General features: G+C 43.5%; 1 protein-coding gene across 9 annotated transcripts in view; it reads right to left on the bottom strand.

The window, feature by feature from the left end:
• The window catches only part of App (amyloid beta precursor protein), a 218,774-nt gene that overhangs the window by 106,109 nt on the left and 85,937 nt on the right, over positions 1 to 26,728 (bottom strand). For all 9 annotated transcript variants that reach the window (XM_032900488.1, XM_032900490.1, XM_032900492.1 and 6 more), the window contains exons 4-5: positions 22,731 to 22,843; positions 20,070 to 20,263 (exon numbers count right to left, since the gene is read on the bottom strand). In XM_032900488.1, coding sequence (XP_032756379.1) covers positions 20,070 to 20,263; positions 22,731 to 22,843 — 307 coding nt within the window. The remainder of the gene's footprint in view (positions 1 to 20,069; positions 20,264 to 22,730; positions 22,844 to 26,728) is intronic.

The following is a 26,728-nucleotide window of genomic DNA, read 5'->3' as shown; positions in this document are numbered from 1 at the left end:
TGCATCTTCTCTGAGAACCCTGAACGTGCCACTCTTACAACTTCTAATTGTAGCTTTTAGGACTAACAGGAACCATTAACAGGCAGGAAAAATGCTTCTCTCTCGCCAGCTGAAAGGTCAGACAGTTGTTCTGTGATGTAAGACAGGTGAGACTGCTTTGTATAGTTGAGCACAGTGACAGAAAACAAAAGGAGGGCAAAGTCTGTGAAAACATGAGGCTGAGCTATTTCTTCATAAAGCCAGGCAAGAAACACTCACAGAAAGCTGATTGCTGATAAGATGGCAGAATAATCACATCCCATCCCCCAACGGCAAATGCCTTCTCTAGGTTTCAATCTGAGAAATACCAAGGAAACAGACAGACTCCTGACCATCTGTACCTGAATGCAGTGAGGAGGTCAAGAGGACCTGACAACGAGGCAATGAATCACTAGTGACGCGATGCAAGTGAAGTCTACATTTATGGTTGTACCTTGGTGGAGGATGAAGGCTACCATGAAAGTGAATTGCCACTTCCCAAGAGTCCGAACTTGATATAATTGCACTGAATGCTGCCACCTGTGAGTCTCCTTGGACGGCACGATTCACATACCAGCTTTCATTCCTGCTTACAAAGGTCATGCAAAGTGTTTTGCCATTTGCATTCTCTGAAATGGTCACATGACATCCCATGCATGGCAAAAGGAGAGAGGAAAAAAGATCAGTGGCTGCGGGTTGGAGGCTCGGGGAACAGACCCACAGCTCATCAAGGGTCATTTGGTCTGGGAAGCCATTCAGCATGATGGTGAGGGGGGAGGAAGAATAAGGCGGGAGGGGGTGGCATATGTACTCTTCCGGTGGGCACAATGGTAGGGATTTGAAGACACAAAGTAAGGGGTAATTGAATGTTTTCGTACCTCCTGCTGTGCTCCCAAAGCTTACTGTAAAATATCAGATAAATTAAATGAAAGACTTTAGAAGTTTTATTTACTGTTTCATAGTCTGTGTCAAAATTTAATTTGTTTTTTTTTTCTTCCTGCTGTCATAGAAAGTGGGGAAAAGAAATGACTGAGAGATGCTCTGATATCCATGGTTATGAGAATGTGATCTACAATCAGGCCTCACTTCAGCAGTGATAAAAATAACAAAAGCCAGTGCCCAACATGTTATGACCAATAAGAAGGCCAGAAGAGCATGACTGAAAAAGATGGAGCTCAGACCTATGCATACTGATGTAAGGGAAGAAGAGAGACTCTGGGAGTTTCCCGGAATCAAAGTGAGGCACGGAGAGAAAATACAGCCATGAAGACAGGAAAACAAACAAACAAAACCCATTGTGGCAGTAACAGAAGAAAACAACTTGAGACGAGCAGATGTTTTTTCCCTTCTTTGGATTCATAGTTCTCTACCTGAGCAAGTCAGTTTGTTCTCAAAGAAAAGCAGTGTCTGAGACCATTACTGTTAGTTGCAGAGAATGTGAAGAAACATGGAAGAAGGTAAGCTTGTTTTCTGTGGCCCCCAGGAAATAGTCCACAAAGGACAGGCCAAGGAAGACAAAGTCAGGAACGCTCCCATTCCAAGAGGCCGTTTGTCAGGTGCTAAACACACGAGGTCACTCTTAGCATATTTCTTCACTTATTTGTTTATACTGTTTTGAGGGAAGGTTCCAGTCGGCCGTCTAAGATGACCTTGATGTCATCATGAACCTTCTACCTCAGCCTCCTAAATGCTGGCATTACTGACAAGAACCATGCCCCACTCACTTACGGAGACAATGAAAATAGGCAAATGCCCAGGCAGGTAAGTTCAGGAGTTGTACAACCTGGTGAGAAGAAAGCTGGACCGCAGGAGAGGGTGGCTGGCAAGGGTGAGTGTTCTGATTTGGACTACCAGGTCCTTTTCAGGTTTTAAAATTAGGCAATGCTGTTAGAGTTGTGTTATATGTTCATTGAAAAAAGGCTTAAAGTGGATTCTCGTAAAGTAACAAGCCACCTTTCTTACTGTAAATACTTGTGGGTTGGTCTGAAATAAAACACTCAGGAGCAAAACTGCCACCTTGAGGGCCTGCGGATTTGCAAACATATTCACCATTCCAAGCACCCAGCATGATAAAGGTACTTACAGCAGAAGAAATCAGAAACAGAGCTATGGTTTTTCATATCCATAACACCTTTTGTTATGGCTTCACTGGACCAGGTTGAATGAGCCAAATTATCCCCTACATTGATTACTTCATTAATTCAGAGCTCCATAGACAAAAGTCTTCTTTTGATGCTGTAGACTCAGAATGTGGTTCCTATTTTACTCTACAACACTGTGACGTTGCTCTGAGTTACCTGGTCAAACACAGTCTAAAACTATCTAATGGAAAACTCCAGAAACAATATACAACCTTCAAGTAATTCTTAGGGCATTACTGTTATAGTCACTCCATTTTATCATGATCTGTTGATAATCTGTTGATTAACTTTCTGTTGATGAGTACACACTCTAATTACAGGTCTATAAGGAAAGCAACAAATAGTATGTACACAATGCAGTATTATGTGAGGTCTCAGTGATGACAGAACCCTTTGGGTTGTATCTCCTGAAGACATGGGGGACTAGTTGCCTTGGCAACACATGGTAGCTAGTAGGGAGTATCAATTTTTCAGTTAGAAGTTTTCTTTAAAAAAAAAAAAGACAAAAAACCAAGAACAAAAACAAAACCTCTTTTAGCAGATACTATGTAAGTTACCCAAGGTCATTCTCAAGTCCTTTCACCAACTCCCTTGACAGGAGAGGATCAGAACTAAATAGCCCATTACTCCACATTGCTGCATCCCTTGCAGCTAGAAGGCCTTGTGACCGACACTTTCATAACAACTAGAAGCCAAGCTACATGCTTGTACTTCATGGAGAAGCCACATCTGGATGAAAAGGTAGCCCGAGTGTCTTTGTTTCTTTGCCTTTTTACTCCTACCTTCTGTGCCCACCTGGAAAGGCAAACTCCCTGCCAGCTATGATGGGACAGGGTTGTTTATCAAAGTCCGCTATCGACAAGACACAGCTCATTGCAAAGACTCTGAATGATTCACTACTACAACAATTCTGATGATGCTTGACATTTGTGGTTAAAGTACTCCTTGCTTAGGAGGGATCTCAAACCCAGCTGGAGCCTCAACATAAGGACTGCCACTTTAAGAAGATCCCCAATAACAAGATTGAGACACCAAAACTGCATGACTCAGGCAATTAAGAGGGAGCTGCTGGCCCCAACCTTGGTTGGAAATTGGATTGAGTCGTCATTACACATTTAGTAATGCCTATTCTGGGTGAGAGAGTCTAAACTAATTGCTCAGCGAGCAACAGGGGACTTGCATAACGTGGGCTTCAGAAATTCCAAGGAGAAAGTGACAGTCACAAGCCAGAGCCCATTGGGCAGTAGGGATTCATTATGCAACTGGGAAGAATAGGCAAATAACTATGATCCCAACAAAAGTTCACAGGGACACTGAGTTTGAATGGAGAGGAAAGACAGAAGGACCAGGGCTTTTTCCTTAGTGGATAAACAAAGAAGTAAAAGAGATATATTCAGGTTCAACATAAGCTAACGAATGAATCGGCAATGTGATCATTCATCCAACCATTGACTCCCTCCACTAAACTATACCCTTTGCCATTTTAGTCATAGCTTCTTCTAACTTGCTCAGGGTCACCCAAGAACACCGCACTTGAAACGCTGTCCTGGTCTCAAGAAAAATGCATCCTACTCCTACCTTCTCATTAGCATATTAGTTCTTTGTACCCCAGAAACCTTTTTACTTGTTTGATCTTGCTGGATGGAGTGGACAACAGGGAGGGAAGATTGGAAGGTCAAAGGCTGGACATTGCATGGGGTGTTGGGGTAAGTCTATGTGTTGAACAGACATACATACAGGCGAAATAACCATAACCATAAAATAATCTAGAAAAAAAGCCGTAGTTAGGAAGGATGTTATATAAGATAAACCATGAAAAACAATTTAGACGTATCTGTGAACTTAGGACCTGTCGGTACCAAACCTTTTTTTATTCATTTTGCGGGTGAGAGGGTGTCAGTGGGTTCTTTAGAGAAGTGGTTTTAGGGATGTACAGGCATATTTAGTTTGCTCTTGACTGAACTTTTCTTTAAAATATTTCAGCAATGTAAAAAAAGCGTGGTAGAACGATATTCTGGCAAGGCTTCTAAATCTGGACTATAATTACAGTAAAAGACTAAAGTGCTTTTTCTCCAAGGCTGTCTTGGAAGTAAGAAAAGTCATATATAATCTAAAGTGCATTGTCCTGACAGCTTTATGAGCCGTGCAGGATTAAGCAGAAGCACCCGCGGTGAGAAAAAAAAGTCCTAGAACCATCTTAAACTCTTGGTGTGAGAAAACAAAATTCTGGTTCATCAGAGGCTATGCCAGAAACCTCCAAAGGAACAAATTCCCGAAGACCAGGGTATTGGTGAGTATGGGTGACTGTGTGTAGATCTCACATGGAGATCAGGGAATTCATGACCTGTATCCATTTGGTCAACAGGGTTCATGTAGGTTTGGGGGCATGCTTCATTCTCTGGGGGAGATTGTGAGAAACAAACCAGAGAATTTCTCTGCCCTCCTAGTATGCAATCCTATAGAAAGAAAAAGACTATGGAACCAAACAAACAATGGTCTACTGGCACAGTACAAGGTGCTGAACACAAAAGGGGAGATGAATTCAGGAACGCTATCAAGGACACACGGGGTGAACACTGGGTGAGCATTTGGACTTTCCAAACACTGCTATGTCCTGCGTGTGAAGTGTTCCCCATATACTGGTGTATTTGAACACTTGGTTCCTAGCAGGCTGTTTTAGGAGGCTGCGAAGCCTTTAAGAAGTGGGTCTTTCTTGGGAAACTATACGGTATAGCCTGTTATGGCCTTTGGTCTCAGCCGTCAGGAAAGTATTGAACAAAGGCAGCTGGAGAAGACGCTATGAAAACAAGCATTTGAGGGAAAGTGTGCCCAGCCGCCTAGTCCTCTCGTCCACTCTAACAAGAGAAAGTGTATAAAGCTGCAGGTGATCTGTGAATTAAATGGTTACTAAGCCTTCAGAAACTAGCCAACCCCCAGCCCAGTCTCCCTCTCCCATTCACTCTCCCTCTTCCTCTCCCCCTACCCCCACTCCAGAAGCCCTTGGGAAGGAGAAAGGGAAGCTGCCTGCTTCTATGAAGACCTCATTGGTTTCATACGTGAAGTAACCATAGGAACCTGGGCCCCTTCTTACAGCAAAGGGCAAACACCCTGTAATATCTGTTGCACCTACACTGTCAAGAGAGCCTCTCAGGGAGGGACAGACATGTCTCATGGCTCATCCTCAGAGAAGTACAGGGAAAAAATAGCAAGAAAGGAAGCCACACCAGGATTCTGCAGGGTTCACAGCCCACACACTCCACTCCTTTCTGCTTCTGTGGGTTTGAAGTGAGTAAAGGAGTATTTTAAATCAGGTATAAACTAAAGGTAAAATAAGGAAGCCCATTACTACTGCATCATGAAAGGACTGGGTAGCCAGAAAACTGAGGCATGCATGTTGAGATCTGAAAAGGGCTTTTCCACTGTGAGGAATTTTTTTCCTTTACCAGCAAGCCCAGTTTCTTGCCTTGACAAGAATTTTTCTCAAGAAGTATTTGAGAAATTCAGAGTCAGGATACGGAGCACCTGTGTTCCTTACACAGCGCAGCAGGGGCAGAGGTCATGGATGGTGCTCTCGGTGTGGCCGTGCCTTGTGTTTAGGTTAGGTCCTCAACAACAGTTGCTTTCAGGAGTGCTTTGTTCTGTCACACGAAGACAGACGACACTAAGGACACAGTAACTCCTCTATTAGATGTGGCTTCAGTTCCTATCTGTCGGCCACGGACTTAAAATATTTGGTGAAAAGTTTCTGAGAGAAAGAATTTATGCATTTTGAGTTGCTTTTGTTGCTGCAACCTGATATAATAGCCCTATTTTATTATCAGTTTATTGTATGAATCACACATTACTGTTTCTATATATAGATAATATATATAAATATATATAAACAATATATAAAACAATATAAAGTATATAAGCAATATATAACAATATGTACATATAAATATATTAGTATATATATATGTATATGTATAGACAAGATCTGGGAAAGGCAGACTTAAGAAGAAAATCAAAATAGGATAACTGGGAAACAATAAATGAGTAGGAAGCTACAAAGAACACATGGGAACGGGGACTACAAAGGGCCAAGCTCAGCAGGCTGCAGAGCAGGAGTGGGTCTTAACAGAAAACAGAAGGCAGGCCACTGCTGTACTGGGAGAGAGTTTGTTTTCAACGACTGAAGACTCTAGATCTTTACCCACAAGAACCCAGCCTGTAATAAACAAACTTTTAAGTCAAAGGGTGGAAGAACAGTCACACACTGACATTCTTCCGCTAGGAGCAGCATGGGGGTCAGGCAGGTGACAAAGTGGCAGCGCTGTGTAGAGAAGGTTCAAGGAAGCACAGCCTATGGGGCTGAGAAACTGTGAGGGGTTTCAGATAATAACAGAACTGGGGACCATCTGGATGGGGGGCACTGTTGGTTAGTGGGAAGATGAATCTGATGCTTCAAGATGGAGAAATGGGTAGGGATGGTTACCAATGGCAACAGGATAGAGCAGGAAGAACTGGTGGTGGCGAGGAGCAGAAGTTAATGGATTCGGCTTTGATCATGATGGATTTGACATGCTGACAGTCACTGTTGGAAAAGAGCCCAACAGACAGATAGAAATGAAGAATCAGAAATTGGGGCCATGAATATGGTCTGTTTGAAATCACCCTTTAAAATTTTTTTAAATCATTTATCTTTATTTATTTCATGTTCGTTGGTGTTTTCCCTGAAGTTATATCTGTGTGAGGGTGTAATATCCCCTAGAGATAGAGTTACAGATGGCTGTGAGCCACCATGTGGATGCTGGGAATTGAACTCAGGACCTCTGGAAGAGCAGGCAACGCTCTTAACCACTGAGCCATCTCTCCAGCTCTGAAATCACCTTCTTATGACTCTTAAATAAGTAGCACTGAGAGAGAGAGAGAGAGAGAGAGAGAGAGAGAGAGAGAGAGAGAGAGAGAGAGAGAGAGAGCTACAGTTCCTGAAAGACCACAGATAATGGGCCAGATGGTCACCCACTTTGGGCATTGCTAACATGGCCCATTTACATTAATCACCTGGAGTAGACAGAGAAACTAATTGTAATTGTGGACAGCTCTTAACTTCTGTCCCTGATCACGCCACGGATGTATTTCAAGACTATTGCCAATCTGGAGATCTATGAGAAAGACTTTGAGATGCCTTATAGGTTTTATTCAAGAATCAATGTCCCAATGTATTAATTGGGAACATTTAAACAGCATTATATGTGAAGAGACATCTCAAGGAGCCCCAGAGGATGCCTGGAACTGTAGAGAGCACTGAATTCCCTCCATGTTATAGATTTTATCCCCCGCACACACATACCTATCATAAAATTTACTTTTAGAAACAAGACATAGTAAGAAATTAATGACTACAATAAAGCAATTAGAACAATACCCCACAATTGAAGTTATATGAATATGGTCCCCTTTTCACAGTATGCTATTGTACAGTACTTTTTGTGATGATGTAAGATGATACTTTACGACTTCTCTTGACAGTGAATAAACAAACAAATAAATAGATACAAAAGCTGTCAGCACCATGTTTGTCCTTTACAACCGTTATTAAGCAAACTACTTTCAAAAAGTCTGCAAGCATTATAATACTGTGACTTTCAACTGAGTAATGGAGACAACTACTGACAGGCAGATCCCATACACTGTGGATCTGCTGAGAAAGGGGTGGTTCGTGTCTTGAGCAGAATGGAGCAGATGGCGTAAAATGTCACCATGCTACTCAAAGCTGCACGCAGCTGAAAAGTTGATGAATCTTATTTTTAGATATTTCTAGCTAATATTTTCAGCTGGTGGAAGCCAAAACCATAGACAATGGGCACGATGAGAGAAAACCGGTAGATACCATGCACTAGAACTCGGGCCAGATGTGAGGTCCCCAAAGGGACATGGATAGTAAGATTTCCCCTTCCTCTAGTTGCACATTTCACTGGAGGAGAAAAAAGGCATAGGGCAAACAAAATGCTAAATCATGAGGTCAGTGTCAGGACACACAGACAGGACGCCAAGGCTGAAATAGGGAAGAATGCTCTTCTGAAAAAGGGTGATTCGTTTCATTCCTGTGAAACAAAGAGCTGATGTCCAAGAGAGAAAAACACTGTCCATGAGCCTGCCAGGAGAGGAGGATTACAGGCAGGGAGATTTGTCTGTTCCTGTGGGAGGGGAGTAGGGTGGGTCATATGTAGGGAGGATAGGGGAGAGAGAAGGGAGATCAGCTGGGGGCAGGGGCGATCTCCAGGAAGTGCCAGAGACCTGGGACAGGGAAAGGCCCCAGAGGGTCTAAGAGGACAACTCTAGCTGAGATTCCCAGGAGTGGGGAATATGGATCCTGAAGTGGCCACTTCTGTAGCCAGATAGGACTCCAAGTGGAGGGATGACAACAGCCCACGCATAAAACCTTTGACCTAGCATGTGTCCTGCCTACAATATGTTCAGGACAAAGATGCAGCAGACTGAGGGAATGGCCAACCAATGACTATCCCAAATTGAGACCCATCCCATGGGCAAGAACCAATCCCTGACACTAACGATAGATACTCCAATATTCTTGCAGACAGGAGCCTAGTGTAACAATTCTCTGAGAGACTCCACCCAGCAGCTAATGGAAAGAGATGCAGAGACCCAAAGCCGAACAGGAAATGGAGCTCCGGGAATCTTAGGGAAGAGTTGGGAGAAGGATTGAGGGACCCAAAGAGGACAGGAACTCCTCAGGAAGACAAACAGCCAACTAACCTGGACCCTCGAGAGCTCCCAGAGATTGAATCACCAACTACAAAGTGAGCATGGGCTGGACCTAGCCCTCTCCCACTCCCCACGCATATGTAGCAGATGAGCAGGTTGGTCTTCATGGGGGTCCCCCAAACAACTGGAGCAGGGGCTGAACCTGAGCCTGTTGTCTGCCTGTAGATCTCCTGCCCCTAAATGGACACCCTTGCCTAGTCCCACAGGGACTTGATATGCCTGGGGAAATGGGGGTGGCGGTGGGGGAACAGGGAGCTTCCCCCTCTCAAATCCCAGCACATAAATGTAATGCTTACATATTTATGGCTGGGAATGGTGGCCCACATTTATAATCCCAGAGTGGGGAGGCTGGGATCAAAAATTTCTATGGAACTCACTGCCTAGCCAGCCTGGCTTGTTCAGTGAGCTATATGCCAGTCTCTAAAATCAAGGCAGACAGCACTTGAGGAACAATAGCCAGGATTGTTTTCTGGGTTGCACATACATATGCACATGTATACCTATTCACCTGCATATATACAATAGGAAACACACACACACACACACACACACACACACATAGATTACATGAGGGCCTGGCACAGAAACAAGCTCTCTAACTGTATCCACCTTCATCACCTGCATTGCTTCAAGCAAGGCTTCCCTGCATTCTCCCTGCACATCAGATTTTTAATGTGTTGGAAAGCCACCAAAGCATATTGGAGAGTTCTATGTCAGGGTTATATATGCACGCGTTCTACACTGACGCTGCTCTATAGAGGCTGTAAGCTTTCAAGTTGTATGGGGAGGATGCCTGTATAGGAGAAAGTTAACGATAAAACATTAATTAGGAGAGTACCAGTTTTGGTCGTCTTATAAGGTACGTTAGACTAAGATCGTATTGGATAGGATGAACAGAGTAGGTGAAGTAAACCTGGCAGTGTTTGTGGAAGTAACAGTGCAGAGTCCTGGGTTCCAAAATGTAACTTTAGGGAGTGTTTCTAAAGATAGAACAGATGTCACAGAACCGGACTGTGGGGAGGGCAGCCAACGGCAACACCTGTATGCACTGGAATTCATTTATTTGTGAAATACTGCGGTCTCCTGGGCTGCAGAAGTAAGCCTTGAACTATTTGCCTCAACTAATATTCAGAATCAAAGACAAGAAGTGAGAACGGGATAGAAAGGAAAATACTATAGTAACCTAAAGTATTGGTCAGGGAACACAAATGTAACAGACAATATAAAACAGTGATGATCAGATAGCTATAAAGGAATAAACGAAAGATCAGGTCAATGCTTTGATGGAAGAGTGCACAGCAAGAGCAGACAGTCTGGAGAAGATAGGACGGGCGAGTCACATAGGAAGAGGAAATAAAAGATTCCGAGGATCTTTAGAGCTTTATGTGGTCTGCTACCAATGCTCGCATGCCTGGGCCTGTCTGTGCATGTACTGGTACCTGACAGTAAAACCAAGGGGATCCAAGAAAAAGCCTGTCGCTTGTGTTGATGGCAGAGCAAAAAATACCATTCAATGTGGGGATCAAACCACGGATGTCACAAATGTGTATCTAGAATACTTACATGATCAATTCCCAATGCGCATGCGTGGGAACAATTCTGTCAAGCCGAAGGGAGTTAGAAGGCCCCTCTGTTGCAGACGCTCTAAGTCCTGGGTTGCTAAGGGAGTTTCAGGACTTGCACGAGTATTGGATGAGTTCTTGGGGGATAGTGCCATGCTATGTCAATGGACTTAGCACCTGAGTACTCTGCGGTCGAACAAGGTGCTGCTATCCCAGGAATACCTTGGACACACATTTCCATAAAGCCAAAGTGTTTCATCACTACTGCTGATATCTGTACAGCTCCTCAGCTCCAGCTCTAACCACACTGCCTATAACATTCTGCTGAAGGCTGATTAACATGACAATCGAAGGCTCTACAATAGGAAGCGAATGAACAGCACATTCTGGGGGGCAGGAGATTAAACACTTAATCTTCTCTCACTTGCCATTCTTCTTTATTCTTGAATTATATAACTGAGATCTAAAGGGGAAGGTTTTCAGATGTGGAAATTGGAAGTTTAACCAGCCATTAAGTTTCTATTTAAAATATCCAAGAGAACCGAAGTCAACCACAACTAATTTAATAGACAATTTCCAGTCATAGGGAATCACGTATTCTAGGTTTTTTTTTTGTCTCTTTAAAATAATTCTTGCATATTTAAGGGATAGAGTAGGCCTATAAAAAAGGAGTCTCATTACTCGCTTGCTACCAATAGCTACTTGAAGATGTTCTCAGCCTCATCTAAAACAAAAGGCCTAAGATGCTCTCTTCTATCTGTATCAGTTATCACAGTGACAAGGTATTAAAAGAGTCGGCTGAAAAAAGAACACATTGTATTGGCCATGATTATCCAGCAGAGGTAGACCACTGGGTTCCAAGCCCTGCAGAGTGCTTTTCTATTTGATAGCATGAGATAGGGTTGGGGTGAGGTGGCTTACAGATCAGCCCCTCTCTTCTAGATCCAGTCCACACATTATAAAGTGTACATTAGTCAGTAGACCAAAAGCACTGTGATACAATTTATCTAACCTTTCCCCTGTCAGAGGAAACAGGCTCCACCAGATAGGCTAGGGTTAAAGCATGGGTTTTTAAAAGATGCACATCTTAAATTATTCTTTGAGATTTTCATCCACGTTTACAACGTCTTGATGAAATTCACCCCATCTTACCCCGTTGCCTCCTCTTACATCTCTTCTCTCCACAGTTACCTCATAACTTCATGTACTCATTACTTATTAATATATTAACCAGGCAGTCTAGTTGGTACAGGGCTGCTGGTATGTGCCCAGGCATAGGGCCAACCCCTGGTACATGGGCAACCTACCCAGAGCTGCTACGGGTTCACATGCGCAGTGGGCCTATGATGTGCAAAAGAACCCTTTCTTGAAGTAGCCCTTCTGCAACCTTTCGCTCTAACACTTTCTGTGATGATCCCTGAGCCACAGGAGCGTGACAGAGATATCGTTTATGGATGAACACCCCATGGTCTCTTGTTCTCTGCGATTTGACCTGTTGAGAGGCTCTGTCTGAGAGTCATCTGTCGCAAAAGCAGATCATGCTCTTTGCTAACAGGACTTCTCTTTCCTCACACTTGGACACGCTCAAGTCCTGGCTTCAACTAATTGGGCATGTCCCCCATTTTCAGTTTTGCAATTCACTTCACTGGCTCCCTGGAAATGTTATTTCATGAGTGCGGGAAGTGAAAGGATACGGTCTCAAATTTGCCTAATGACTGACTTCCTTCTACAGCAACGCGTGCTTTCAGATTTTGCTGAGTTTCTTACAGAAAGCAACTGGCACCAATTCATGCCATGTAGTTCTAGTAAGAGAGATATCTTTTGGCATAACAACTTAATATGTAACTTAAATTTGTGAAAGTGACTTTTACACGAGACAGTGATAGATTCCATATAAACAAGGGATGTTTACTTTAAAGATGACATTATCTTGATCCCAGCTTCGACAGGAAATTAGCACTTCGGGGTACTAGGATCTTTATTTTCTTTCTCTTGTCTTACTATCTGACCACGGCTCCCCATCCTGAAATCATCATCACAGAATAACAGAGCCCTTCAAATAACATTTACAAGAGCGTGGTATGTGTCATCTGATGATTTCCTATTACTGGGTACCTCGTGCCAATAAGCTCAGCGCCCTGCCCGATGCACCTCAGATACCAGTAGCCAAGTCCTGTGCAGGAAGGACACTCTCCTCTCTGCTGTCACCTGCTCCAAAACCAAAACAAATCCCATTGGCTTGGCTTCATAGCTGGAATCTGGTAAAGGCTGTTAACGTGATTTGTTTTTCTTCTGGATGTATATTCGGTCCAAGTTTATTAAATAGAGAAACAGCATTTCTAATAAGACCTTGGTAGTGGCAGCCAGTGTCCTCAAGGGGAAAGTATAAGTCTCTGCGATTCTCCTATTCATCATTTTCAAATTAGTTCCTTTATTCAGACAAGAGGCAGATAGCCCGGCCCAGCTCTGGAAGCTGCCAGGACCGCACTGTGACGGACGCTTCTCAAAGCCATAGGCTGCTTCATCAGTTCCATTCAGACTTGACTCGTCCACTGGCGAAGACTCCAGGCCTTAGTTTATCATTTGCGTGACTCACTTGGTGTCCGTCAAACATCCTTAGCGTTTTCTTCTCCCTCGGGTAGCGTTTTCTTAAACCACAAGGCAGAAACTGAACAAGACTATTCTAAGAACTTCAACTCCGCAAGGAGAAGATAGATGGCCAAATAAAACTTACCCCCTCTTTTTCTCTCTCGTCTAAGTTTAAAGATAGAAAGTGTTGACTTACAAATAGATGTAAATTCTCCTGACAGCAGGGTATCAGGTAAGACTGAATGTTTCAGCATCCTTGTCGAAGACAGAAGTGGGGAAATTTACTGCTCGACTGGACGGCAAGTTTTCACAAACTCCAAACCATGTATTTGTGAACGGGACTCTCTATAAAGTCATGTGGCTGCTACTGCCCAAGACATTCTTAGGGTACAGAGACAATAATGAAAGTGACTCTTCATTCACTATGTCTAGCACAGTGCTATTTACAAACCCAGCCTTAGTGTGAGCTTCCTGTCCTGCCCACCAGGACTGGTTAAGAGTTCATGGAAGTCTATGCTCTGCATTGACCTCTGGTGCAACACCTCAAAGTCGGGTAAAGGCAGATGAACCATAAGAAACATAACTGAAGGAATAAACATTACAACTCTGAATGGAAAGTACATGATGGTAGTGCTTGGGGTCTGACACTTTGTTTCAGCTATAATTAAGTCTATATGGACCAAATTGATAAAACTTAACAATCAGATCAAACCATAATAATTTGCCGCTAATCTAACAGCTTTTAAAAAAAATCCAAATTGAATGCAGTGGACATTAAGAGATTCTCCCATGCTTTTGAAGTGCACTGAATGTCTTAAACTACAGCATCCCCTCCCCGCCCCTAAAAAGTATAATGGCATTTTACTGTAGTAAAAAATGACATCACAGTTAGATGTCATAAAATAATTTGTTACAAATGAGAAGTGTCCATAAAAGTTCATTGCACTTAAGCACATCTTGATGATAGATAGCATTTTAAGGCCACAGCTGAGGTTAGAAAGGTTTATTTTGATGGCTAGATGGATGGAAGGAAGGGAGGTAGGGAGGCCGGAAGAGAGAAAGGAGGAGGAAGAGAGAAACAGAGGGGGGAGGGAGAAAAGAGGGAGGCAGGGAAGGAGGAAGGAGAGACAAAAAACCCTATTGTTTAGAGGAAGTCTCTTAAGGTGGGTAGATATCTGTTTCTCTATCCATGAAGAAACAGAGACTGATCCTTGACTAGAGAGTAATTCCCCTAAAAGCTAAATGTTAAGCAAACCTTCAAATAGAGGGTTTTTTTGTTTGTTTGTTTGTTTTTTGTTTCGTTTTGTTTTGTATTTTTTTTTTTTTTGGACAGAGTCTTATTATGCAGTTGTAGCTGGCCTGGATCAAGCTATGTGACCCAGGCTGACCTTGAACTCCCAGAGAGAGAGCTCCTACCTTTTGTCTCTCAAGTGCTGGGTCTTTAGGTATGAAACCTGACACTTGAAAAAAAAACCTGGTTTTAATTTAGATTTATATATTTTTATTCTACATGTACAATGTTTAGCCTGCATGTATGTGTGCACAGCGAGTGCATGCAGCGCCCACGGAAGCCAGATGAGGATGGCAGACTCCCCTGGAAGTAGAATTACGGATGGTTGCTCCCCACCATGTGGGTGCTAAGAACCAAACCCAGGTCCTCTGCAAGAGCAACAAGTGCTCTTGGCTTTTGAACATCTTTCCAGCATTCAAAATGGGGTTTCCAAACTCCAGCACCATCTACAATGTCGCAGGGCTGTCCTTGAAGTTGTGGAGTGTTTAGCAGTTCTGTCCTCTATAGCCCCCTTGATGACATGACACTTCTCTCTCATTCTTACCCACACTGTGACAACTCAAAATGCCTGCAGACATTCCCAGATGCCGCTTGAGTGAAAATCATTCCCCATTGGGAAATACTGCTCTTGACTGAAGTCTGTTTCTCAAATCTCAGCATGCTTGCCAACAGCTGGTAGTCTCGTGAACATGATTTGTAATTTACTGGAACTTTTTTTTACCTGCAGGTTTCGTGTTTGTTTGTTTGTTTTCACTTTTAAGCACTCTAAGTTGACAGAAACAATAGGAACTTACTGATTCAAAGGAAAAAGTTAGTCTACGCTCTAAGTCGAAGAGCCAGTGTGGTTGCACAGCCCCGTGATCCCGCCTAATCGGGAAGCTGATGTAAGTGTACAGAAAGCTGAAGGCTTACCTGTACTGAAGAGGGAGACTCTGTCACAGAAGGAAATTAAAAACAAATGATAACAAAAGAGTCAAAGGTCAGGCTTCCGTGGTAAAGTCCCCCACCCCCAAGCACAGGGCCTTAAGTACAATGGTTGGTACTGTTGAAAACACAAAACCAAGCAAACACAAACTGACTTTCACCCATGGGCCTAGAAAAGCAATCTTGTCTTTATTTATAAGTATACTATTATTACACTTTTTGAATAAGGTATTCGAGTAGGCTGTACAGTAAAGGTCATTAAGGAAGGATTAAGTTTCCTTTGGTCTCAGCACTTCTTCAGCACACTTTGTAGCTTCAGAGATTTCTGATGCAATTTCTTGAAATTATTGCCTACCCAAATGATGTCCCTCAATTGTTTTTTTTTTTTTATACCAATCAGTTTGTGTATACATGCTGTCCTTTGGCTATGATGACTTTGTCTGTGTAGTTTGTACTTGATGCCAAGGCCACTCCAATTCTACTCAAATATTTGTTGAGCACCTAATGTGTATACAATGATGCCAGGTGTTTCCACATGCCAAGTGGCCAACTCTCAGGAAGCGACAGGCTGTTAACCCTTGAAACCCCAGCACCGGCCACATTTTAGCTCCTGGGTTTCTTTCTGAGCAGTCTGACTAACTGTAAGAAGAAATAGTATATCTGACTTTTACTCTTTCTTGGAGAAAAAAAAACTGAGAAAAACTCATTTTACTTTGTAGTTATCATACAAGTCCACTGTAATGGAGGATGGTACATCTAAAATGCATGATAGGTCTTGACCTTAGTTTTCCTATTTTCTTATTTCAACATACCAAGAAGTATGTCATCACCATTCCAAACACCAGTAACCCAAAATGGAACAGTTGTTGGGTGGTACAGTATGAGATGGCCACTTCCATTGCTGTGTTCCCAAAACACTAGGTTTTAAAGGAGTACCAAAGAAAGATGATTCAAGAAAGAGCAGGTTTATAGGTAAAGGAGGTGGAGTCAGTGAGATGGAAAGAGAAATGGAGGGAGTGGGAGGAATCAGGAATCCAGGCAGGACAAAATAAAGACAAAGACTGAAGTAAGGGGTTAGAAGGAGGAGGAGGAGGAAAAAAAGGAGGAAGAGGGGGGGGAGGGGGAGGGGGAGGAGGAGGAGGAAGAAGAGGAGGGAAGGGGAGGGGGAGGGGGAGGAGGAGGGAAGGGGAGGAGGAGAAGAGGGGAAGAGGGGGAGGAGGAGGAGGAAGAGGAGGAGGAGGAGGAGGAGAGGAAGAGGAGGAGGAGGAGGAGGAGGAAGAGGAGGAGGAGGAGGAAGAGGAGGAGGAGGAGGAAGAGGAGGAGGGAGAGGAGGAGGAGGAGGAGGAGGAGGAGGAGGGAGAGGAGGGGGGAGGAGGAGGAGGAGGAGGGGGAGGGGGAGGAGGAGGGGGAGGGGGAGGAGGGGGAGGGGGACAGGAGATATTTAAGTAGTAGAAGAGATTTAAGACTCTGCTTAATTAACATGTACTGAGTGTCCACCAAATGCCAGGTAACTTGTTGTAGAAATATGCAGTGGTTAACTATCAAAGGGTCATAGATCCAGCAATGAAGAAAGATGATGTTAGGGACCAAGGCGAATGGGGTTGGTTTAGATTGACAGCTATGTAGAAGACGATCTGTCCTCAAATGGGGACAGTAATTAAGAGAATCCAGAGACATTAAGGTTTCAGCTGATGTTACAACGTGCCTAAGAAATGGTACAGTTACACAACGTGATAACTTAGGAAATTCAGAAGTAATTACAGGAAGAAATTAAGTCTTCCCTGGGATGGAGAATTGACCAAAATATGTTTAGGAAATGCGAGTGTATCCACAAGTCTAGGACGTGTGGGGGTGTATATGAATGGTTATGTGTTGATCAGGAGGAAAGAAAGGCAAGGTTGATGGACTGCAAGTTGCTGCTGTGAAGATGACTGTGGAACACAGCAAGACCTGGTGAAGGTTTCAGATGTACAATCAGAGTAATGGCAGGAAATACTAAGAGTGCGCCGTCTCTAAGGGAGGTCTGAGGTGAGGACATGAGACAGAATACAAAGGAAGATAATTAGGGGAGGAGCCAGCTTGCATTTCAAGTTGATGATAATGACAGGGTGACCATATGATCCAGGCAGGGGACAGCTGAGGTCTGAGTATTCTCTCTGGTTTAGATAACATTCTATATCCCTTCTCTAGGAGATAGTGTAGTACATTCAAACACAGTGCATTCAAACGAACAAACGTCTCATAGCTTGGAATTTGTAACAGTGAGAACAGAAAGAAGCTATAGACCCAGAGATGGTATCAAGAAGGTTCAGTTACTCAGTGACGGGATGAATAAACAAGAGACTTGGGTCAGAATGCAAAGCCATCTGCCCGGATCAATTTCCAGCAGCGAGAGAAAGAGCCGCAGGCTGATTCGGTGGTTTCCAATGGTGTTGGGTGTTGTCAGTGATGGTGGCAATGGAATCTGCCAGCCAGAACAAGTGTGGGATGAAAAGATGAAGACCTGTGGAAAACTAGACCCAATGAAATGGAGGTTTTACAAGACACGCAGAAGATGCTTCGCAAAGGCTGGCAGCTCTTGAAAAGATAAAAATTACATCATTTTAAAATTTAACAGTCCCTGGTGGGGCTGGGAGATAGGGGTTTGGTAAAATGTTTGCCACTCAATCATGACAGCCTGACTTTGAGCCCCAGTATCTATGTATTAAAAATTAAGGTGGAGGATAGCTGAGAAAGACACCTAATGTTGAACTATAGCTCCCACTTAAACACACACACACACAAACACAGAAAGACACCCAATGTTGAACTGTAACCTCCACTTACACACACACACACACACAAACACACACAACACACACACACCACACACACACACACCACACACACACACACACACACAGAGAAAGACACCCAATGTTGAACTGTAACCTCCACTTACACAAACACACACATGCACCACACACACACACACACCACACACCACACACACACACACACACACACCACACACACACACACACACACACACACACACACACACACACACACACACACACACACACACACACACATCACACACCACACACACACACACACACACACACACACACACACACACACACCAGACACAGTCTATGGAAAGAAAAGACAACGGCTAGGCTAAGTAATTTGATTTTCCTTTAGGAATGCCGGTTGTATTGGCTCTGTGGTTAGACACCTAAGGACAGGATTTGTTTGAGAAGCCTCTGAAATCTAGATGTGGCTGAGGCAGCACAGGGCCAAGGAAGACTAATGGGCATCGAGAACTAGGCCACCTCATTTCTAAAAAAAAACAAAAGAAAAAAAAAAGAGATAATTAAGTTTAGCTCTTTCCTGTCCCCCATGTGGCACACAGAACAGAGGTACAGGGAGTGGCATGTCCAGCCCTTATGGGGAACCCCTAACTCACTGGATGACAGAAATCTCAGAAGCAAATTCTGCCTCCCTGAGACTTCTTGCCTGGGAAAGAGGAGACCTGGAGACTTATACACAGACTGTGAACTTACATCACTGAGAAATATCTGAAAATCTATTTTCGGTTTCCTTGGCTCTATGTCAAGCTAGTCAAATGTAATTATTTTGGGAGGTGGGGGAGCAAGACAATTACCTGGGTGTAGTAGGTAGTGCAAGCCCTGAATTCTAACACTCAGGAGGCAGCGGCTAGAGCTCTGTGAATTCTGGGACAGCCTATTCTACATAGCAAGTCCTGGCCAGCCAGGGCTACGTGTAGCCTGTATGCTATGTGTATCCTCTCTATGCAGCCTCTATCCTGTCTCAAAAATAGATGGAGGACTGTAAATGGTAAAGAGGGGGACATAAAAGACTGTAACACACACACACACACACACACACACACACACACACACACACGCACACGCCCTGATAAACTTGCCCACTAAGATGAAGCCTCATCTTACTGATAGTAAGTTTTGTGATCTGTATTTGGTGTTCTGTTTGAGTTAGATAACCCTGGGGAGCAACTGAGAGGACCTTGGCAGGAAAGCCTGAGTGAGCCTCACATTGTGGGGATGGTAGAGCCTGAATTCGTCTGTGAACCAGGCCCTATGTCTAACTCAGAAATTCTGGTTTCATGGCCTTTCGACTTGAAAATGGATATTTGTCCTCAAGTGAAAGAAGGAGTCAGATAATGAATGAAGGGGTTAAGGTGCCAAGGAAAAGGAGGTAAACAAAATATGGCAATCATGAAACCGAAGACAGTTAAAGAACTTCAGCAAACGTTTATGAATGTCGCCAACTACACAAAGACAAAAATGGTTGAGGGGAGGGGCCTGCCAAAACCAAACCAAAGATAGAGAAGGAAGAAATCTTCAAAAGTAAATGTACAGACACAAGCCAAGTCTTCCTTCCTTCACAAAAACTTTGTATTGAGTTCACGAAAGAGTGTAACAAGTATTCCACATGGCAGGGCAAAATGGGATGGCCCAGCCCACATCTACCAGCTTCCTGGAGAACTACTGAGGAGCGGCTGTGAGTGGAGTTTGCAGTATTCCTGACAGTCACATGACTTCATGAAGGTACATCAGTAACACAGTAAGTAGCACAGAAGAATCATGGAAGCCCTTCAGGGGTAGATTTATCCGGTATTATCAAATATAACTGGAATGAGAGGGCTCTTTCCACTGTGAGACAGGAAGACGCATTCAGAGAACACAAAAGCCGGGTAAGACATGAGATGGGTCAGCCTGAGACCGAACTCAAAAGCCACCTTACCCGCCATCAGCATAGTCTGTGTCCGCTCCACCCCACCAGACATCGGAGTCGTCCTCCTCTGCGTCCGCGGAATCGATGCTGTCGCTTTCCTCCGCCAACGGGCAGCACACGAACTCGACCCCTCGGAACTTGTCGATGCCACAGGGCAGCAGCATGCCATAGTCGTGCAAGTTAGTGCTCTTCTCGCTGCATGTCTACAAAAGGAAGCAGGGGTCAGCAAGGGCACGGAGGCACTAGAACCGCAGCCACAGCCGGGACAAATCAGCACGGACAGACAGACACATTCGCAGTCTACTCCAGACGGTAAGAGCGGCTTGCTGTCTGAACTCATTTCTAACCTGGTCTTCAGCATGGGCTGCCTGGTGTTCTGTCTAACGCTGTTTTCTTGATATGTGGGGTTGAGAGATGCCTGAGTGGTTAAAGGGCACTTGCAGTGGACCCCTGACCCACCCTCAGAACAGACAAGATGGTACACAACCATCCCTACTTCCTGATCTATGGATCCAATACCCAATTCTGACTTCGTAGTTAATGCAGGCACCAGCCACACACCTGTTGCATATACATATATGCAGGCAATATATACAATATATACAATAAAATAATTCTACCTCGAAAGATTTTTTTTTAAATTTATTTATTATATAAGTACACTTGTAACTGTTTTCAGACACACCAGAAGAGGGCATTAGATCTCATTACAGATGGTTATGAGCCACCATGTGGTTGCTGGGATTTGAACTCAGGACCTCTGGAAGAGCAGTCAGTGCTCTTAACCACTGAGCCATCTCTCCAACCCCCCTTGAAAGATTTTTAAAAATGTATTATGATGTTTACAAAGTAAACGTTAAAAGAAAACAGGTTCAAGAAGCCCAAACACGGGAACAAAGATCAAGGAACAATTTAAGCTATGGGCCGTGATGGCTTATCAGGAGCTAAGTCTCCTACATCCGCCTACCCCCTCTTTCCTCTGCCCCAGATGCAAAAAAAAAATTTTTTATAGGCGGTTAGTTGCACCTTATCCTGGAAATGGTGTCTCTTGGCTCATACGTCAGATTCCCAGCCCCAGAAAGGAAGAAACTGCCCTCCACGGCCCGGAGGATTTCTTTTTCGGTATCGTTTTGATTGCCTGGGATCTGTTAATTTTGCAGAAATCAGCACCAAGAGAAAACTGAGAAACTATCTCCCAGTGACAGAGAAAGAATTAATAGTTAAACATGCCTAGGGAAACGGTGAAAATATTATAGAAGCATTTTGACCTCACAGGAGCTGCTGTTTGCTGTTTATCTTAGTAGCAGAGCAGTTCTCCTTTCCAAGCTCAAAGGAAATGCTAAGTGAGGTTATCAGTTGGGAAGCTGGGCTTCAAATGATGTGGTCTTCTTTAAGCTCAGGTGGCTCCTAGACTTCCAGAATCATTTTTAGGCGAAGAAAGTTTTGTTTTACAGTGAATCAGAAAACACTCTTTCATGACATATAAAAATAATGTCAAACCCTTTTTTCCTCCTTTAATTCATGATATTTTGGACTAAATTAATTTGCTGAGAAGCCAGGCCTAGTGGTACAAATCTATAATTCTGACTACTTGGAAGGCTGTGGCAGGTTCAAGGCTTGATGGAACTAGAGAGTGATATCAAGACCAACTTGAGCCACTTAGCCAGACTCAACTTTGTTATGTCCAAATACAAATTAGAAACAGGGCCCAGGATACTGCTCAGAGAATGATACTAGCTCAGCATGCATGAGACAATGGATTCAATCCTTGGTACAAAGAAAAAGAAAAGAAATGTTGCCAGGTGGAGTCTGCCCTGTTCACTGGAGGGTTTTAGCAGAGCGTTGATTCCTGACTGCTATCTGCCAAGGTGGTACAGCCTGGAAAAGCAAAAGTGTTCCTAGGAAGAAACAGGGGTGCAGAACTGATCCTGCTAGTAAACTCCTGAGCTGGATAAAGGTCCCTAATCCTAGAACACCAGTGCCACCATCTTGCCATAACACATTGAACAAAAGCATTATATCAAAGGCACAGTGCAGTTTCGAGGGAAGTAATTCACAGTGACACACACTGCATTCTATTGTCTTTATTACTTCCACTGACTTAGCTCAAAGTAGCGGCTAGCATAGGGCTGAACATGCTGCCACAGATTCACTCACCCACTCACCGTGGAAAGGAAAGTGGAAGGGGGTGACTTAATGACTTTGGGTTCAGAGGTGGCATTGAACGTGTGGCTTCCTTGTTCTACCAGGCACTAGTCAGTTGCTGGTTAAATTATGCAAACCACACTGGACAAGAGCAACAGTAGAAAATACATTGAAAAGGATGTGTATTGTAAGGCTACACCTATTAAATATGGCAGCCTTACGTTCATCTGCAAGATGTAGCCCAAACAGGTGACTAAATGAGAGCTATTGCTGATCATTTCAACTGCTCATGGATCGAGAAGCACAGACGTGTACAGACAAGGTACAGGGGAGCTCATTGGACTTTCTGTTCAGTGATCTTGCAAAAAAAAAATTACTCTAAAAAGTAAACTCTTGTTTTCAATCTGCTCATGTCACTTGTACATAGCTCCCATAAGGAACTTGTTGCCTTCAACATCCCTCTAAACATGTCTTTGTGTGGCCCCAAGGAGATCTTTCTGCAGGAAAGCGGGCACAGGCTGGTACCTCTTTGGCGACGGTGTGCCAGTGAAGATGGGTCTCACAAACGTCCATCCGCTCCTGGTGTAGAAACTTGCACTTGTCGGGCACGAGAAGGGCGTCGCTTACAAACTCACCAACTGAAAGAGAGGAAGGTCGCCCTGTGTCATTCCGTGTGTCACTGCTGATCTCACCATGGACGCACACAGGCTAGACAGAGGTCAGCGAACTTACCCAGCTTTCAATGCATGAAAAACCCCACAAAGAAAGACTTCACTGCCTTTAGAATGGTGGGCCAGCCTCTTTAAACAACTGACTTCCTTGCTACCAAGACCTTATGTCCATAAGCTCCTTACGCATACAGCCTCAAAGATTGTACGTTCTCTACATATGCCCAGTGACCTCCCCTTAAATTAATTTCAGTTTCTGCATCCATATAGAAGCTTGCCAAGTAGTCGTTGACATTCATTGTCTTCAAGGATTAAAGTACAAAAACGGATAGTTTCGATTTGAACACTATCACCATTGAAGTCTGTTTCTATATTTTGTAAATTTAAACTGCTCGCAGACTATCAGAGACTACAGCATTTTTAAATGTTAAGCTCCAATCTATACATACACAACGTGTATTATGCGTGTGTTTATGTAAAAACACACGGGAAAGAGTAATTCATCCAAATTATGGAATCTCGCTTTCTTTGAACTTTACATCTTGTGAGAAAAGTTCCCAGGAATGACTGGAGCTCCAGGCTTTGAGATGTTACATATCACCCTTCTTGTATATGTATACCTACATGTTCATACATGTTCATATAGACTCATGAGGGTGAAAGACTGACAGTGGAAAATAATATAAGCTGTGAAATTAATTTCTCTTGGTTTTATTCACTGGGGCATTCTTATGCTTCAGCACAAACTTACACATACTAGACAAGGAATATCTGTTGAAGAATGAAGAGGTTTGATTCTGTACTAGAAGGAGGTGAGTACTAGGCCAATATAGTGAAAGGATCTGACTGGGTACACTAGGGATCATTTTCAGGTCAAAATATCATGAAAAGTTAGTCTAAATGGATGAGCAGAGTAGGTCATGAAGACAAGTTTCACATTGTTCAGACAGCTTCTCCTTTATCATCGGATGTCCCTGTTGTAAAAATAAAATTCTCTGACAAACACAAGCTAAGGGAGAAAGAGCTGGCTCTGACTCATGGTTCAAAGATTTACAGAGTGTCCATCATGGCGGGGAAATAAAGACAATCGGTCCCTCAAACATCTGCTACATTCACAACCAGGAAAGCAGAGAATGTTGAATGCAACAGGCTTCCCTTTACCAGGTATGCAGCACAGGATTCCGGCCAGGGAATGGTGCCACCCACAGTGGGCGAGTTGTTCCACCTCAGTTAACATAAGATAATCAACCACAGGCGTGCTCAGAGTCCAGTCTCCCAGGTGATTCTAGATTCTCTCAATTAATACTGACCATCACGGTAATACTTCTCCATCCCTGACACAGCTCTGGCAAGCATGCTTACACTGGAGGAAGGGAAGGGAGGAAGGGACAGCAAAGAGCACTTCAAAACTTCCCGCCTGTGCAAAAGAAGGGGAAAAAGGGCAGATGCCTGATGCATCTCACTCCACACAGAGCCATGATGTCATCGCCTACAAATCCACTTCCCAAGTGAGAAACCTGCCTAAGGCAGCAGCGTGTACCTCAGGAGGCTGTAACCTAGTTCCAGAGCTAAACAGATAAGATGAGGAAAGACCTTTCCCAGGTGAATTAACTACTCAGGGTTACCACCTCTGAAGAGGTCAGGTAACCAATCCTGGCTGCCAGGAGATACCCAGTGACTGAGGTATTTCAGGAAAAGGGTACAGGAAGACAAAAGTGACCACGAGCCTTAATGTAGCCATCCTCCTTAGTTAGCTCGGTCAGCCATATTTGCAACTGTGATGTTCTTCTGCTTCATAAGTGATTACTGGATAGATGAAATGCTGACCCAAGTCTGTTAATATTGAATTTATTTGTGAGACTATCAAAAGCAAATATAAGACGTGTTCGGGACCATGGCCTAAATGAGTTCATCAGGGTACAAAATAGCAAAGTTAGTGCCAAGCAACGAAATCAGATCCATCTGTTTTCATCTGTGCAGGGCTAGATTACAACGTTGAGCCAGTCGCCGAAGGATCCTGACTTACATTCTAACAACTGCTCATTCTATTTTGAAGGGATACTGGAACTTTTAATTTGCAAATATTTTACTTAACTGTAAGCTGCTGATACTGCCGATGGCTCAAGAAAATTGCTTTAGCAAAGGACTGATACGAGCTACTCCGAAAAAAAAAAAAAAAAAAAAGAAAATAGAAAAAAAAAAAAGGACTCAGGACAAAGGGCAAAAGGGAAGCTCATTGTGCCGTGCCATTCAAGTGGAATTTAGCAAGGACAGCACTTCTTATCTTCTTCTGAGGGTCGGGAAAACATTTTAGAATGCTACTCATCAAGAAGGTTAGGAGGCTAAATTATAAAAATCTCTCCCAAAGTGAGTGAGTGAGTGAGAGAGAGAAAGAGAGAGAGAGAAAGAGAGAGAGAGAGACAGAGACAGAGACAGAGACAGAGAAACAGAGAGAAACAGAGAGAGACAGAGAGAGACAGAGAGACAGAGAGAGACAGACAGACAGACTGGGAAGATGTCTCAGCAGTGAGGAGGGCATACTGCTGCTGAGTTCAGTTCCTAGCCCCGAGGAGGATGTCCTGCTCCTGTATGATCCAGCACCTCCGACAACAGTGAATGTCTGCATTCACCTGCAGATTGCCATACTGAGAATCATCTGCAGATACAATTAAAGATGGAAATGAACAATAAAAAATTCTTTTAAGAATTGAGTGGCTTGAACTTTGTTAGAAATTAATTTAAAAAAAAGGCTATGCTAGAACATCGTTTTGTTTAATGGGAAATCTGTATGTTTTGATGTAGACTTAGAGCAATATATGTAAATTAAAGTTTATTGATTTGCAAGAAAAACTATGATAGGTATAACCTGGGGTTTCCATACATAAGGATGGGTGCTTTTAGCTTTTGAAAGAAACGTGTTTATGTGGACTCCTGCTTAAAGTGAAAGCATTTCTTAACAGAATTCAGATGAAGGCAGCCAATACTCAAAGTAAACAGAGAATCATAATGAGAAGTTGTATTCACATCTACATATTGTCTAGGAAATGAGGCGACATTTACCCTAAACAGAAAATTCTCCAATATACATTGGGCATGTTTATTGATAGCCATGCAAACTGTTTTTATGCAAAAAAATTTCACATTTAAAGCACATATGTAAATTTCAGTGGAGAGAGGGTTTTTAAAGTAGATGAAATGTGCACTTGGCTGACGTCTTGGCAAGAAAACAAAGACGTGGAAATCAACAGGGACCCTGCAGGCCTCCACTGCTGGCTCTCTGGAGGTCTGTGAGAACAAGGGTCTAACCTGAACTACCTACCTCATTGTGTAGATGGGCAGGAAGATCTCCAGGGGGCTGGCTTGCTCACAGGGCCAACAGACAGCAGAGCTGAGCTGAAATTCCAGGCGTCCCTACTCTCTAACCTTCAAGAGAGATATCTTTCCTCATTTAAACTCGGGTCACAATGGTTTATATGGCTGATTTCCCTTGGCTTTTGTAAAGAAAATGATTTATTCTAAGCCTGTGAAATACTTTAATGCTATGATCTGGTCAATCTGGCAATTTAGGAAAAAAAGAACTAGACTAAAATTATCCAGTAATCCAAATAAACTGGCTGGAAATGCAGTCTGCTGCATCAATTAGAACGTGTTGGACAGTAGCTCGAACATAGTGGGATTGTGGGGCCCCATGCTCTGTAGTCACAAGGTAGACAGTCCATGAAAGCCAATAACCTCATGTTCATGTTCCAGGCAGAATGGGCCAAGGATGGGAGGTCTCCTGCTGGGAAGTTTTCCAGTGCTACCAGGGAGGGAGACTCTCCCTCCAAGCGACCCCCACCAACAGACTTCATTTTT

The sequence above is a fragment of the Rattus rattus genome, chromosome 4 (assembly GCF_011064425.1).
Source record: "Rattus rattus isolate New Zealand chromosome 4, Rrattus_CSIRO_v1, whole genome shotgun sequence".
Lineage (NCBI taxonomy): Eukaryota > Metazoa > Chordata > Mammalia > Rodentia > Muridae > Rattus > Rattus rattus.
The sequence above is the reverse complement of the archived record's forward strand: the minus strand, read 5'-3'. Positions and strand labels throughout refer to the sequence as shown.